General features: G+C 51.8%; 1 protein-coding gene across 1 annotated transcript in view; it reads left to right on the top strand.

The window, feature by feature from the left end:
• Nucleotides 1–15,026, top strand: part of TET3 (tet methylcytosine dioxygenase 3) — a 47,844-nt gene that overhangs the window by 21,356 nt on the left and 11,462 nt on the right. The window contains exons 3-5 of the mRNA XM_032880788.1: nucleotides 3,987–4,080; nucleotides 10,842–11,050; nucleotides 12,320–12,470. Coding sequence (XP_032736679.1) covers nucleotides 3,987–4,080; nucleotides 10,842–11,050; nucleotides 12,320–12,470 — 454 coding nt within the window. The remainder of the gene's footprint in view (nucleotides 1–3,986; nucleotides 4,081–10,841; nucleotides 11,051–12,319; nucleotides 12,471–15,026) is intronic.

Here is a 15,026-nt window from a genome sequence, read left to right as displayed (position 1 = left end):
GACCCTACTGCTTGCATTTTTGCACACCAACATTACATCCGTCTTTTCCCCCTTTATTCTGATTTCATCACCTGTTATCTTATAGACCTTTTTTAAAAAAAAGTTTTCTTGTGGAAGAAGGAGAGGAATGAATGATTAGTGAATATCACCAGGCTGGGGGTCTAGTCTGTGAATGGTCCAGGCTGTCTCTTTCCCTAGACCTCTCCCCGCCAACCCTCTCTCTGCAGGACCACTCTACTGCCAGAAGTTGGCCAAAGTCAGGAAGGGGAAGTGAACTGAAATCAAGGAGACGTTGGTGCTTTTAGCTTCTCTGTAAAGATTTGGAAAAAGGAGGGGGAGGTCAAAAGTAAATCCTAAAATGTTCTCCCAACTTATTTTTGGGTTCCACCTGTGGGAACCCAGGTCCCCACTGACATAGGTAATTGTAGTCAGTTGTTCAAACCCGTGTCCGAGAAGGTTGTGCTGCAGAGTCCCTTGTCCTCCAACTGGGAAGGGGATTCTGTGCAGCCTAGGAGTTCATTCAGTGTTTATTCGAAAAACAGAGAACCAGCACTGTGCTGGCAAAAAAGCCTCTGAGTTGAGGGGGAACTGTTCTCATTACTGGGTGATAAAGGGAACCTCAAAGAAGTCCAACTTTAGGTCAGTGGTTCTCAAACTTGAGCAGGCTTCAGAGTTTCCCAGAAGACTGGTGAAAGCACAGATCCCTGGCCCCACCCCAGAGTTCCTGACCCTGCAGGTCTGGGATGGGACCCGAGAGTCTGCATTCCTCCCTAGTTCCCAGGTGGTGCTGGTCTCGCCACCACACTTTGAGAATTACTTGCTAAGATGATCGAGTTATCCCTCAGAGTAAGGTTTCAACCTGTCCTTTCAGACTTTGCTTAGGGTCTAGGAGTTCGTCTGTCTATGGGGATGAACATCATCTAGATGTTCTAGAATATCATCTTAATGATAGGCCAGCGAGTGAGACATTTAAGAAAAAAAAAAAAAAAGACCCAAATCCAGAGTTGATTGGTTGTCTTTACGCACAGAGAGAGAAGGTCTAGCTGATCAGACAGTGCTTGGCTCTTTTATTTGCTCTTGAATATCCAGGTCAGTGCAGGAAGTGTTTCTCACATGGGTGGGATGGCGGGGAAGGTACTGGTCAGAAAGCTCACGTCAGTGTCCTCAGCTCACCCTTCTGTGGGGAACATGATATCCTGTCTGTTTTGGTGAGAGCAGTGTAGACACCTTGCGCTATTCTTTCCACAGGGACCCCAGGACACATCAAGTATCCAGGTTTTGCACTTGGGGACCACTTCCTGATAAATGTTTGTGAAAGTTTTCCAGGAACTGAACAAAAGTGGCACTATCTGGTCTTTTCTTCTGGAACCAGGCCACACCATGTCAACTCCCCAGGGTCCTGTCCCCAAACACATTCTATAAGGGACTCACATAGCCATAGAATTTTCATGTGCTAATTCTCAGAAATGCTTTTCACCTCTTCAGTATTCTCTGTTTCACTCAAGATCTCTGGGAACTCAAAGAAACTATATATCAGTATTTTAAAAAATAATTTTTCTTTCCCAATTACAAAAATAAAACCTGTCTGTAAAAGTCTTGCTTTAAAAAAGCTAAGAATGAATAAAGCTCTCCAGCAATTATCCAGAAGAAACTTTAAAAAGAAAGTTTCATGCTTACCCTTCAGTTTTTTCTAAGCGTTTATAGCTACACATATATAGATAAATTTTACACCAAAGGGGATCAGTCATAACATACCCACTGTTTGCAGCTGCCTCCCCCTTTGTTAATTTCCTTCATGTTAGTGCATACAATTATGTCGAATCCTTTTTGATGGCTGCATGGTTTTCCATTATATGGAAATGTATTATATTGATTATATTGTATTTAGCCAGTCCTATGCTGGATATTTAAGTTGTTTCTAATTTCTCAGTTGTCGATGAAACAATGAATATCTTGTTTCTAAGTCTTAGTGTGTCTGTGCAGTGAGCTCAGAGGCCTAGAGATTCCTGGAAGCAGAGCAGACATGAGAAAGAATGCAGGTCTCCTGCACTATCCAGAAGTGGAGCGTCCCTTTGAAAATTTTCCTAAACCGAAAATGGCAGTAAAGTGAAGCAGCAGTTACATTTAACTTACAGGGAGAAACGTTTGAGCATTCCTGGACCCTCCCCCCCTCCAATTACCTCTTTTAGGCTTCTCTCATACCTTAAGATATATCTGGCTAACGGATGCACAAAATAAATAAAGACAAAGCCCAGATGCTCACGGACACAGTTCAGAGCTCTGGCAGCTGGATGTGGAGATGCTGAGTGGAATTCCTGGGGAAGATGTTTAGTGGGGCCACTCTTGCCCCGTTATTCCGGGCGCGCACTGCCTCCACAATGGCTCATTGCGAAATAGACGCTGAACACGATGTTCGCTTTCTGCCTTTGTTCATAAAAGCAGAAATTCTCTTTGGATTAGTTTCAGTTACCAAAAAACAGGGGCTGAGGTCGGTGTTTCGTAAGAGCACCGTGGTATAACACGTTGAGAAGTGAGGGAGTGTGTATGAGAGCATAGGTAAATGGGGGCAGGTGTGAAATGTTATCATTTCTGTCAATTAAACTGTGTGTTAAAGATAATAGGCCGTGGCCGACTCGGATTCATTACAAAAATACAAGGATAGTTTGATTTAGACAGTCCGTTAAAGTAGCACACCGCGTTAATTGACCAAAGGAAAAAAAAGAACCATTCAGGCATCAATGTCCTTTGATGCAAAAAGTGCTTTTGATAAAAGTAATAATTCCTGATCAAAAATCCTTCGAACAGGAGACCCCTAGGAAGTGGCAGCCAAGTAAGGGAGTGTCTGTCTCTTCCCTGGGTCCACTGGCTTCACGCGCAGGGATGGAGTCAGCAGCATTTTAGTCGAGGGAGGGAACAAGCAAAGGTGCCCCCTAGCATCTGGGGAGCCCTGACTGGGGCAGAAAGGCAGGAGCCTGAAATGGGGTGTGAGGAGTGGACAGGAGGAAGGGACCACTGACCCTGCTTGCAGATGCTAGGACTTGGTTCCAGAAACTAAAAAGCTATTAAAAACAAGACAGTTCAGTCAGGTGGCTACTTGCGTTGTTAAGAATTAATAGTTCGTGAGCTCCTACCTCCTGCCAGGAACTTCGAAGCACTTGAAACCATGTAGCCCCTGGCAACAATGTCCTTTGTTCTCTTTCCAAGTCTAAGAAGTGGGAGCCCTTTTTATGTCCATTTTGCAGGTTAGGAGACTGAGGCCTCGAGAAATTCAGTCACATGGCTGCAGTCCTGTAGGTGGAAAGTGGGGGGGCCGGCACTGCAGCTCCCATTGCCCACAGCACTGTGGTCGTGTGGCCTTGGGCAGGGCAGCCAGCTCTGCGGCCATAGATTCCTCCCCTCTGCGTGAGATGGCCTTGGGCCCCCTTGCACGTGCATGTGCGTGTGCAGGCCAGGGCAAGTGCATGTGCGGAATGTGTGTGCTGTCCACAGCGGGGCATGGACCAGTTGGTGCTTGGTAGGGTGCCTTCCCCTGGCCTCAGCTGTCGGTCCTCCTCATGCTCAGGTGTCAGCTGGAGATTGTGGAAGGAAAACAAGAAGGCTTTCCCCATTTACCTCGTTCTGTCCGTTGAATTTATACATAACAAACTCTCAGGGTGACTCAGCTACCAAGGCTGGATACAAAGGGCCATGTTTAGCCACTGGCTTGAGCACCCTTCCCCAAGGCTTGGAGGTAATAACCAGGGATGTTGTGCTTGACGATCCCCTCGACCCTGGGCGAGATGGACCAGAGGCCCTGGAAGCCGTAAGTGGCCACTATGTCTCCAGAGGCTCTCGGCACAGAACAAACACTTAAACTCTTCTCCTTCTCTGTTGACCTCATGGTAACGAAACCCACGCCGAAGCACACTGAGGCTTGCCTTCTTACCATAAGCTGCTCTCCTCTGGGGCTCCACTGTACTGATGGCGGCTTCTGTCTCCGTCTCCAGGTACGGAGAGAAGGGGAAAGCCATCCGGATCGAGAAGGTCATCTACACTGGGAAGGAGGGGAAGAGCTCGCGAGGCTGTCCCATCGCCAAGTGGGTGAGTGTCAAGCCCCGCCCCCACGCCCCTAGCCAGGGCTGTGCCTAACTTCCCTCCCACAGGCCAGGCCAGGGGTGTGTAGAGCCTATAGATGCTTCCCGTCCAGCAGAGTCAGAGTCGGCAGCTGTGCTCGGTTAAGGTCACTTTCCCCCAGGCTGCGCTCTCTGCTCTTATTTCAACGCCAGCCCCTGGCATCCTGGGCTGGCCTCAGAAATGCTCTAGTCATTACGTTCAGTTCAAACTCTCCCCATGGTTCGGAGACGTGGTTGAAGGGAGGCACAGAGACGGCGCCTCCCTCAAGGCGGGCCCCCCTGTGGACCATGTGACCCCCGGGCCCCACGCGTGGCAGAAGAGCTTGGCCTCCGGGGGTGGGGGGTGGGGGGCGGCGCGTGCATCTGTGTGACTTCTGAGCCACTCTTGCCTTCAAGGCAGCCTAAGTGTCCGCAGGGGGCAATGGTGGTGACTGAGACCCCCGTGCCCACACACAGTTTTCTGACCTCGTCCTTCCAGTCCTGCAGGAGCCCTTTAGCGTCTCTACAGAGTCTGTGCTCCAGAGCAGCCATGGGGTTGTTAGGTAGCCGTGAACTTGGCTCTGTGCCGGGTGCTCGGTGGAGGGATGCGCCCGGAACAAGAGAGCTCTGGGCCTGTGCCCAAGCGGCTTCTGATGTAGAGACACGGGAAATAAAATCAGAGACCCGAAACATCAAGGTCTGACTTTGAGACAGTGCTATGAAGTCCAGAGTGCAGGGACGTGCATGGTGGGGGGAGCGTGAGGCTCAGTTTCTTGGAGGAGGGGGTGTGCATGGGGCCAAGACTGTGGGGCCGTGAGTGCAAGGCCATATAAATGGCCTGAGGGGAGAGCAAAAGCATTTCTGGCAAGGAGAGTCATGGGAGCAAAGGCAAAAGGCTGCATGAACGCACAGCTCCCTTGGAGTGAGGGAAGGCGGTCCATCTGTCCATCTGTGCACATGGTCTGTCCGCCATGCCTTCGTATGTTGGTCTGTTTTTAATGGACATGAAAGGTGTCTGAACCTGAACTACCACATATCTGTTTTTAGCAATTTTCAGCCAATGTTGCTGAATTATATACAATAAAAGAATCTGGGGGTGGGGTTGCCTGGGGGCCTCAGTAGGTGAAGTGTCTGCCTTCGGCTCAGGTCATGATCCCAGGGTCCCTTCTCAGCGGGGAGACTGCTTCTCCCTCTGACCCTCCCCCACTCGTGCACATGTGCGTGCTCGCTCTCTCGTTCTCTCTCTCAGATAAGTAAGAACTTCTAAAAGAAAAAAAAAAAAAAGAACCTGGAACTACATAGAGCTTTCACAAGTATGAAGCAGCACAGTGTCCGGTCCTCCAGAAAGTTGGGCGTTACAGTGGCGGGTAGATGGTGTGTGTCTGTGGCTGATCAGGGGGTGGTGTTATCCCCCTGAGAAGCCATCAGTGACCTGGCATCTGCCCCTTATTCCTGCTCATTCAGGTAGTCCTTGAGGAATTGCAGAGTCTTGGATGGGAAACTGAAGGTCCTCACCCAGGTAGAGACTTTTCCATCTTTGGAACAGTCGGGAAGGAAAGAGCTGGCTCTGTGGGTGGTGGTGGTGAAGAGAATATGCATTTCCAGTTCCCAGTACCCCCGAGGAGCAGCTCCTGTGGGTCTCTGCCAGGCCTGAGGAAGGAGGTGCCTGGGTGAAGAGTGAGCTCGGTCCCTGGGGCAGTGAGCGGGAAGCAGAATGAGAGCGTGGGAGGACCTTGATCCTCACACATTGATCCTGCAGGGTCTATGGACAGATGCCCAGAGCAGAGCACGCAGGACACCTGATGTTTTGTCCAAGGATGAAATAGCTCGGGGGTGTCTCCAAATCCCGGTGGGGGATGCTGGCTTTGAAAGAAAAGGCAAGATAGAAGGGAATGCATGGTGACAGTGGTCCCAGAGATGGGGAAATTCCAGTATCTGGTGAGGGAACATAAAATGAGAGAGGAAAGAATTTTTTTAATAGGAAGAGCAAATAGTGGCAGGTCAAAGATGATGACAGTGGTAAGAAAGGGGTGGTACTGAGTCGTGTGGTGGTCTTGTGTAGCCATCTCCCTCGGTGCGATGGGCTTCTCTGGTTTGCCTACACAGCCACCAAATACCCGACCTGTTTTGGTGGTAGAGCTCGTCTACAGAGTTCTACCTCCCTGGAAGTTGGAGAAGGGACAGGTGCCCCCTCACGGGGAGGGGACTCATCTGTGCCGAGAAGGGCAGATTGTCTTTGGCAGCAGCGTAGCTTCAGGAGCCCAGGCGGTGGTCTATGGCTACATACAGAGCAGTGCCTGGCTGCCCGTGGTGGACAACACCTCCCGTGGTTCTCCCTGCCCACAGCTTCCTCCGGTCTCCCATCTAGAGCCCGGGCTTCCCTTTCCAAACAGCTGCATGTCTTTGTTCACCGCCCAATCCCCCAGCCAGTACGTTCATCTAAAAGTAGTATGCCTGACACATTCGGGACTTGACTGGCCAGGATCTCAGGGACAGAGCTGAGGCTCGTCATGGGTACCCAGTAAATGTGTGTTGGGGGAAGGATCTAAGAAAGCAGTGGGATGGCCCAGGGAGCCCACTGGTAACCGCCAGTTGTAAGGTGACCCATACAGAATATGGAAGTCGCCAAGCGTGGGAGTAGGGGAGTGACCCAGGTCGCATTCCTAGGGCTCAGTATAAACAGAAACACACCGGAAGCAAATGCCACTGACAGCAGAAGTGGGCTTTCGGTAGAAGAACCGCGGAGCTGCTCCATGGGCCAGTCTGTACCAATGACCGGGGACAGAAGGCCGATATTTGAAGGCCCATAGAGGGCACGGTGGAACGGGCCTCCTGGGGAACCCTGGGGGTTGAAACTGAGTACCAGGAGTGGGAGCTGTGGGAAGACAGATTTAGGCTTCTGCTGGGTGCAGTGCTCAGGGAAATCCTGCCCAGAATCTGAGTGGGCTGTCTGTGGTTCTGTGGTGGCTTATGAGCCATTGGTGTTGCCGAGCTCAGGTGTTGGTATCCTCCTGCCCTTCTGTGGGCCTTTCAAGCGTGCGCTTCGTGCATTCAGTCCTGCTGGCTTCCTTCCTAGTGTGCGTAGGGAGCTCCACTCTACTCAGTTTTCTTATGGTTTTTTTGAGTGTAGCCATAGGCCTGTGAGGGTATGGCCACAGAGAGCTGTCTGCTTGTGCTAGTCATGTTTATGTGCTTGCCACTTGGGAAACCAAAAGGATATGGCCTCAATCTCAGCTCAGACAGGTAAGGTGTTTCCCTGTGCGCTCGGAACACACTGTCACACATGGGTGCCATGAGCCAGTGCCCTGCCCTGCGCACTGAGCAAGAGGTGGATGGTGGTGCCTTAGGAACCCTGGTGATAGGACTGCTGTCTTTTTTTTTTTTTTTAATAATATGCAATTTTTAAAAAAGATTTTTATTTATTTGTCAGAGAGAGAGTATGTGCGTGCACACACACACAAGCAGGGAGAATGGCATGCAGAAGGAGAGGCAGGCTGTCCGTTGAGCAGGGAGCCTGGTGCAGGACTTGATCCCAGGACCCCGGGATCATGACCCAAGCCAAGGCAGATCTTACCCGACTGAGCCACCCTGGCGGCCCAGGGACTGCTGTCTTATCAGTCCCTGGGATGTGCGCAGCTGCTCACAACACACCTGGACAGTCACACAGCGAGTTCTCTCACGGCAGACTTAGTGGCATGTTCATAGGTTCCTTTTCCCAGAAAAACAGTTTAAAAAATAATGATGTAACTGATGCTCCTCTGGGAGGGCTCAAAGCAGGAACTCATGGGCCAGGGATGTGTTTTGTTTAGCCTGCAAGGTGCCCCTTAAAATTTAGAAGGAAATTCTGATCCCTGCTGCAGCCGGCATGAGCCTTGAGGCTGTTACATGGAGTGGAATAAGCCAGTCACCAGAGGACAAGTCCCGGACGACTGCACGGGTATGAGTTTCTGCACATAGTCGCCCTCCTTGGAGGGTCAGCAGATCGAGTGCTTGTTGCCACGGGCTGGGGAAGGAGGCGAGGGGAGAGAGTGTTACGAGGCTACAGAGTTTCTGTTTGGGGTGAGGGAGTTCTGGCGACAGGTGCCCATCAACGGCAGCGTACGGAGGCCACCGAACCACACACGGAAGTGGTCAGTTTTATGTCCTGGGTGTCTTACTATGATTTAAAACATTGGAATAAATGCTCACATTGTTATTTATTTGTTTTTTAAGATTTTATTTATTTGACAGAGAGACAGAGATCACAAGGAGGCAGAGAGGCAGGCAGGGAGAGGGAGAAGCAGGCTCCCCGCTGAGCAGAGAGCCTGATGGGGGCTTGACCCGAGCCGAAGGCTTTAACCCACTGAGCCACCCAGGTGCCCCCAAATGCTCACATTTTTAAAGCAGAGATCTCGTATAAAAGTCTGGATCTCTGTTGTCTTATTAAAATTGGAAGAGTTGGGTGTCCTAGGCTGAGATTCTCCTCAGGCACTGGGCAATGGAGAGAAGGCCGGGCTTATTCCTTTTGAAGGGCACGTGCTGCTTTTTCAAGTAGCCGTGGTCTGTCTGCACTGCTCCCCCGTTGTCCGTCTGACTCACTCTCCTTATTTATCCTGTCTGGCTGCCTCTTCAGACGTCTCCTGCTCTGACACACTCATGACCAAGTGTATGTCCAGCACAGGGATCTCCTGACCGCAGACCCATCTCCTGGGGCCTCTGAGGACTGGCTGCTCTCAGCCCGGTCATGTTCCTAGTTAACTCGCCAAGAAGCAGCCCACAACCCACCCACTGTCCCCTGCCACAAAAGTGAAAATGCATTTAAAACTTTCTCCTGTCCGTCAGCCCCTTGAGTCAGAGGGGCCCAAAGTCCCCTTTCTCCTCAGCGTGTCTAAATGCGTTCCTTTTCCCATGTCATCCTCCATGGCCCTGCTTCAGCACATGATCCACTTCTGCTTGTGTTAGGTCTGTTAGTGGCCTCCCTGTACCTCTCCCCCGCCCCTATCACCTGCTCCCCTTCTAGAGCAGGAAGCTCCTCAGGAGAGCCCCCTGTGTTGACTTCTCTATGGAATGCCACCTCGAGTCCTTGTTCCCTCGAAGCCCTTCCCAGTCTACCCTCCTCACAGGCCCTCACTGGCTCCTGGAATTAGCTGGGGTTCTTAGGAGAGGTCAGCCACCTCATGCCTTGGCTCCCGGGCCCTTTGCCATGGGAGCCAGGTGGGAGTTCTGGCAGTTGGGGTGGGGGGGAGCCTGCCTGAGGAGCCATGGGGTGCAGAGCCCTAGGCCCTTGCTCATCATGTTAAGAGCCTTATTGAGACACAGTACACATAACATACAATTTGTCCATTCAGAGTATACAGGTCATTGGTTTGGGGGACATTACTAATCTTTAAAAATTATGTTAAATTATACATAACGTAAAATTGACCCTTTTAACCATTTTTAAGTGTACAGTGGTACCAGCTACATTCACTTTTTTTAAAAAAAGATTTTATTTATTTGACAGAGATCACAAGTAGGCAGAGAGGCTGGCAGAGGTGGGGGGGGGGGAAACAGGCTCCCTGCTGAGCAGAGAGCCTGATGTGGGGCTTGATCCCAGGACCCTGATATCATGACCTGAGCCAAAGGCAGAGGCTTAACCCACTGAGCCAACCAGGCACCCCTACATTCACATTCTCTCTCTCTTTTTTTTTTTTTAGATCTTATTTATTTGACAGACAGAGATTACAAGTAGGCAGAGAAGCAGGCAGAGAGAGGGGGAAGCAGGCTCCCCACCGAGCAGAGAGCCCGATGCGGGGCTCGATCCTAGGACCCTGAGATCTTGACCTGAGCCGAAGGCAGAGGCTTTAACCCACTGAGCCACCCAGGCGCCCCTACATTCACATTCTTATGCAACCATCACCACACTCTGTATTTCCAAAACTTAGAATATAGAAACCCTATACCTGTTAACTAAGTCCCCATTCTCTGCTCCCCGAGCCCCCAACAGCTGCCATTCTACTTGCTGTCCCTGTGAATCCGACTGTTCCAGGTACCCTTTGTAAGTGGAATCCTGTACGGTATTTGTTCTTCAGCATCTGGCTTATTTTACTTAACACAGTGCTCTTCAGGCCCATCCCTGTCACCGTGTGTGTCTGATGTTCTTTCCTTGTTGACGACTGTTTCACGTGCGCAGAGGCCGCATTTTGTTTATCCGTGTCTGTTGATGGACATCTGGGTTTCTTCCGCTATCTGGCTGCTGTGACTGGTGCTGCTCTGAACAGGAGCCTGGAAACGCTTGTCCCAGTCCCCTCTCTCGGTCCTCTTGGGTAAATTCCTAGGAGAGGCCCTGCCTGGTCATGTGGTAATGACATGTTACGCATTTCGAGAAACTGCCCCAAACTTTCCCATAGTGCCAAAGCCCTTGTTTTGTAACTAAAATCATACAGATAGGCAACATTTTCTCTGCAAATATTTTAGGACAACATAAAAAGAAATCTCTGAATATATCTTGGCTCACAATTTTATCTCCATATTTTTAGTTCTAAGCCTATGCAACTCATCAATAACTTATTGTAGAAATTATTTTTAATTTTGCTCTTAAGAAAATGTTTGTGTTTATTATTCCCTAATGGTAGCGGTCTCTCAGCCTGCGTGGTTGCTGTCAACACTGCCCTAAAGACCCACCGCCCTGGTCTGGTGGGCAGAGGTCAGGGGGTATCATGTCCCAGGCAGAGGAGCGAGGGGGCCAGTTTCTGACAGTGAACAGTGAGCACCTGCCCACAATCCCTGCAGGTGATCCGTAGGCACACGCTGGAGGAGAAGTTGCTGTGCCTGGTGCGGCACCGGGCAGGTCACCACTGCCAGAATGCTGTGATTGTCATCCTTATCCTGGCCTGGGAGGGCATCCCCCGCAGCCTCGGAGACACCCTCTACCAGGAGCTCACCGACACCCTCCGGAAGTATGGGAACCCCACCAGCCGGAGATGTGGCCTCAATGATGAGTACGTGGGGAGCAGGGCAGGGAGGTGGTCCCTACATGCAGGGGTAGGGGCGGCTGGGCCAGGTGGCCATTGGCAGGGTGCTGGACAGCAGATGCAGGGGACTCTGTCCGCCCGCCCCGGGCCCTGCCTGCCCTGCAGTCAGGGCTGTGATGAAAGCAGCTCCCACACGATCCCAGCCTGGGTTCTTCTGGTGCCAGTGGCAAAGGGTCTCTTCCCTGGGCTCAGCTTTGCTGCTGAACCTCACACGGACTTTGGGACTCTAATGCTGGAACAACCATGAAAAAGTGTGTGAGCGACCCCCCGCCAAGTGTAAGGCATCAGTAGTCATCACGAAACCTGCCCTCCTAGAGTCTTTTCCCATTTTTAAAATTAAGGTATTTTTGCTTTAAAAAAGTAGAGTAAAAATTCATCCTTTTAGTATACAGTTTGAAGAGGTTTTTTTTTTTTTTAAGTTTTTATTTAAATTGCAGTTAATTAACCGACAATGTAATAGGGACTAATGTTTACAGCACCGTAGCCAACAGTGCCACCATCCAGATAATGGAACAGTTCTGTCATTGCCCCCAATTCCCCTGTGCCCCTTTACAAGAAAGTCCTTTCTTCTGCCCTTGGCAACCAATGGCCTCTCGTGCTTCTTGTCCCCATAGGTTTGCCTTTGCAAGAATGTTCTATAAATGGAACCAGACCGAGCATAGCCTTTTGGGTGTGGCTTCTTGCCCCGAGCTTCATCTGTGCTCGTGTCAGCTCGTTGCCTTTTACTGCAGAGTAGTATGCCACTGCTGGCGATGGCACCTTCATTTATCTGTTCCCCAGTTGAGGGGCATCTGGGTTGTTTCCAAATTAGTTGTTGAGTGACCATGTCAGTGTTAATTTGTTTAAAGGCCTGTCAGCACCCAGGCCTGAAGGACGTGGGAGTGTTCAAACCCCATAGTTGTGTTACGACTCTGTTTGTGTTGAACGCGTCGAAAGCTGTCATGATATTAGAGTTAAGGCAAAGGATAAACCTTATTGGGGTTTTGACTGGATTCTTCCTACTTACCTCAAACAATCCACGAGCTTCTCCCAACAGCAGGAGGTTCAGGGGTAGGAGAAGAACGGGCTGCTCAGAGCGGACCGTCGACCCCAGGACACTTGGGAGAGGAGTCAGGTGGGGAAGGATGTGGTCCCAGTCACTGGGAGGCCACGAATGCTAGACCTCCCCCTGGGCAGGGAGGAAGGTTTCCGAACAAAGCCTGTGTCCGGGTGCCTAACGTGGGACGTCTCTTGCAGCCGGACCTGCGCTTGCCAAGGCAAAGACCCCAGCACCTGTGGCGCCTCCTTCTCCTTCGGCTGTTCCTGGAGCATGTACTTCAACGGCTGCAAATATGCTCGCAGCAAGACGCCGCGCAAGTTCCGCCTCGCAGGGGACAACCCCAAGGAGGTGAGGGAGGGGACCCTCCTGCCAGCCCCCCTCTACCTGCTGGCCTTCATGCCCTGGGGGGAAGGTGGGTCAGCAGGTGGGACTCAGACAGGGGCAGAATGCAACTTGCTTTGTTTTTTTGAACTGACCTTATCTTGCCCTGAGGTAAGGGATGTCGGGTGTGGTGTGAGGGCAGGGGGAGTGAGAGATTAGACTTAACCGACAACTGGGTACCCCAGACTCTTCCAGCTTTAAAACCATCTCTTTATGGCAGATGTTCAAATTCTACATCTGAATGGGACCCGCTTCCTGGGTCATTTCTTCTCTTCGTTCTTGCCAAGATGTCTTTCAGAGGGTAGGATGATTAGCAGGAAGGGAAGCCTCAAGGCCATGGGCCATTTTCTGGGGCCAGTGTTGGATTTCCCAGAGTGACCTTCATCCTGCTTGGCAGCCAGGGACCTCTCTGCGGTTGTTCACCTGTCTGGGCCTTTGCTGTCTCTTCCTGAGAGCCTGGCCTGGCCCTTAGGCACTGGCCTGGTGTCCACACGGTAGCTGGTGTCCACACAGTCCACCTGGTGTCCTCTCGGTAGCTGCCTTGTCAGGTCAGGCTGCCCTCTGCCCTACCCCTTCCCCTCTGTTGCCCTGCTTGTGAAGGCCATTCCAGGAGGTGGGCTCCCCTGAGTTCCAAGTGCAGAGAAGATGCAGACCTGTCTGGGCTCCCTGTCCTTTCCCTTTCAGCCTCCCCGCTCTCTCCTGCCTGAACACCTGTGAGGTAGGGTACTGGACCCTTCAGTGGGGGTCAAGGCAACATCTTGATCCCTGGATCTAACTTCCATATATCCCTAAGCTCCTTGTACCAGAGGGTTTCCCCCCTTTCCCATGGGGATTCCCCTTGGGTGTGTGTATTGTTTTTTTAGGATTTTATTTGTCAGGGAGAGAGCAAGCACAAGCAGGGAGAGAGGCAGGCAGAAGGAAAAGCAGGCTTCCTGTTGAGCAAGGAACCTAATGTGGGACTTGACCCCAGAACCCTGGGATCATGACCTGAGCCGCAGGCAGACGCGTAACCGACTGAGCCACCCAGGCTCCCCAGGCGTGTGTTTTTCTACTATACGTGTAATAAACTTCTATGCTCAGAGTTCTCAGCCCTGCTTTTCAGAAACAAAAGGAAGCATTTTCAAAGCGGAACTTTTTTCCCTCAAAGCCTGGCTTTTTTTTTTTTTTAAAGATTTCATTTATTCATTTGAGAGAGAGAGAGTGGGAGTGTAAGAAAGAACGAGAACAGGGGAGGAATAGAGGGAGAAGCAGACTCCCCACTGAGCTCGGAGCCGGATGCCACCAGGCTCAATCCTACAACCCCCGGATCATGACCCAAGAGTTGGACGCCCATCCGACTGAGCCACCCTGGCACCCCCGAAGCCCGGCTTTTAGACTGTTGCACAAGCTCGTCTACCAGTCTGGTATGACACTAGACTTTTATTTCTGGCGGCATCCGCCCTCCCCTGGAAGCAGTGAATGCAGTTGTTTCAATGAAGAGAGGAGCCTGGGGGGCCATGGGAAGTAAGAATTACCAGGAGAGGAAATGCACTGCCTTCATTTTTCTCTCTCACTCGCCCTGTTCTGTCAGCTAGCATTCCCCTGGGCTTCCGTCCTGCTGTGCTCAGGCTGGCGCCTCCCAGGTGTGCGTCTCAGCCAGGCTCATGGCACCCCAGGGTCTGGGCGCTACTGCTCCTCACTTCGTAGAGGAAGCACATGGCTTGCCCAAGGCCCTGTGGCAGTAATGGTGAAGTTGGGCATGGATTTTCCCGGAGCTCCTGAGCCTCACCCCTGCACTGTGCTGGCCCTGGGCCCACTGTGCGGGTGGCAGTGTCTGGACCGCAGCCAGAGGCTGGCGGTGGCTGGCTGCTCGGGCCACCCGGCTGGACAGACGTTGAGCCATGGGTCCCGCGCTCACATTTCCACTTCTCTAAACTTGGTTCTTTCTCTCTTCCATCGTCTTCCTCTGCATGCCTGTGCTCAAGGCCTTCTAGGAGGCCCCTGGCCCCACCCCCGCTGGCTCTGCTTGGCCCCCTTGGAGGGCCAGGCGGGGGACACCTGAAGCCTTGACCAAATGCAGCGGGGATGCTGCTGCCCTGTGTGGGGCGGCACTGGTCTGTGGAATGCCCGTGAGGAGGGAAACGTTCTCTGTAAAAACAGCTCGGGAGCTGCGTGGAACCGCTGAGCATTTGGAAATGTGACTAGTAAAACAGGGGGACTGGATTCTTCACTTTAATTAAAATTCACATTTATTTCGGTAGCCGCGCCTGGCTGGCGACAAAGGCACATGATGGCACAGGTCTGCAGGGCAGGGCTCTGAAGGGTGTGCCGCGGGCTCTAGGCCTGGCTGGCTGGGGGGCTCCCCCGCACAGACCTTGAGCACCCCTCTCGCCTTCACCTCCCTGCCTGTAACACCAGAAGAGAAAGCCACGTTTGTTGCTCCTGCTTTTACGTGCCTGCCCCACCACACCTCTGGCCCGGGATGCTCAGAACTCAAAACCAATAGCCTGTTTCATGGGTTGTGAGCTGCCCTGAGCAAGAGCC

The sequence above is a fragment of the Lontra canadensis genome, unplaced genomic scaffold (genome assembly GCF_010015895.1).
Source record: "Lontra canadensis isolate GAN:19392208 unplaced genomic scaffold, GSC_riverotter_1.0 scaffold71, whole genome shotgun sequence".
In the NCBI taxonomy this organism is placed as follows: Eukaryota; Metazoa; Chordata; class Mammalia; order Carnivora; family Mustelidae; genus Lontra; species Lontra canadensis.
Note: the sequence above shows the minus strand (reverse complement) of the source record. Positions and strands in the feature narration are given on the sequence as shown.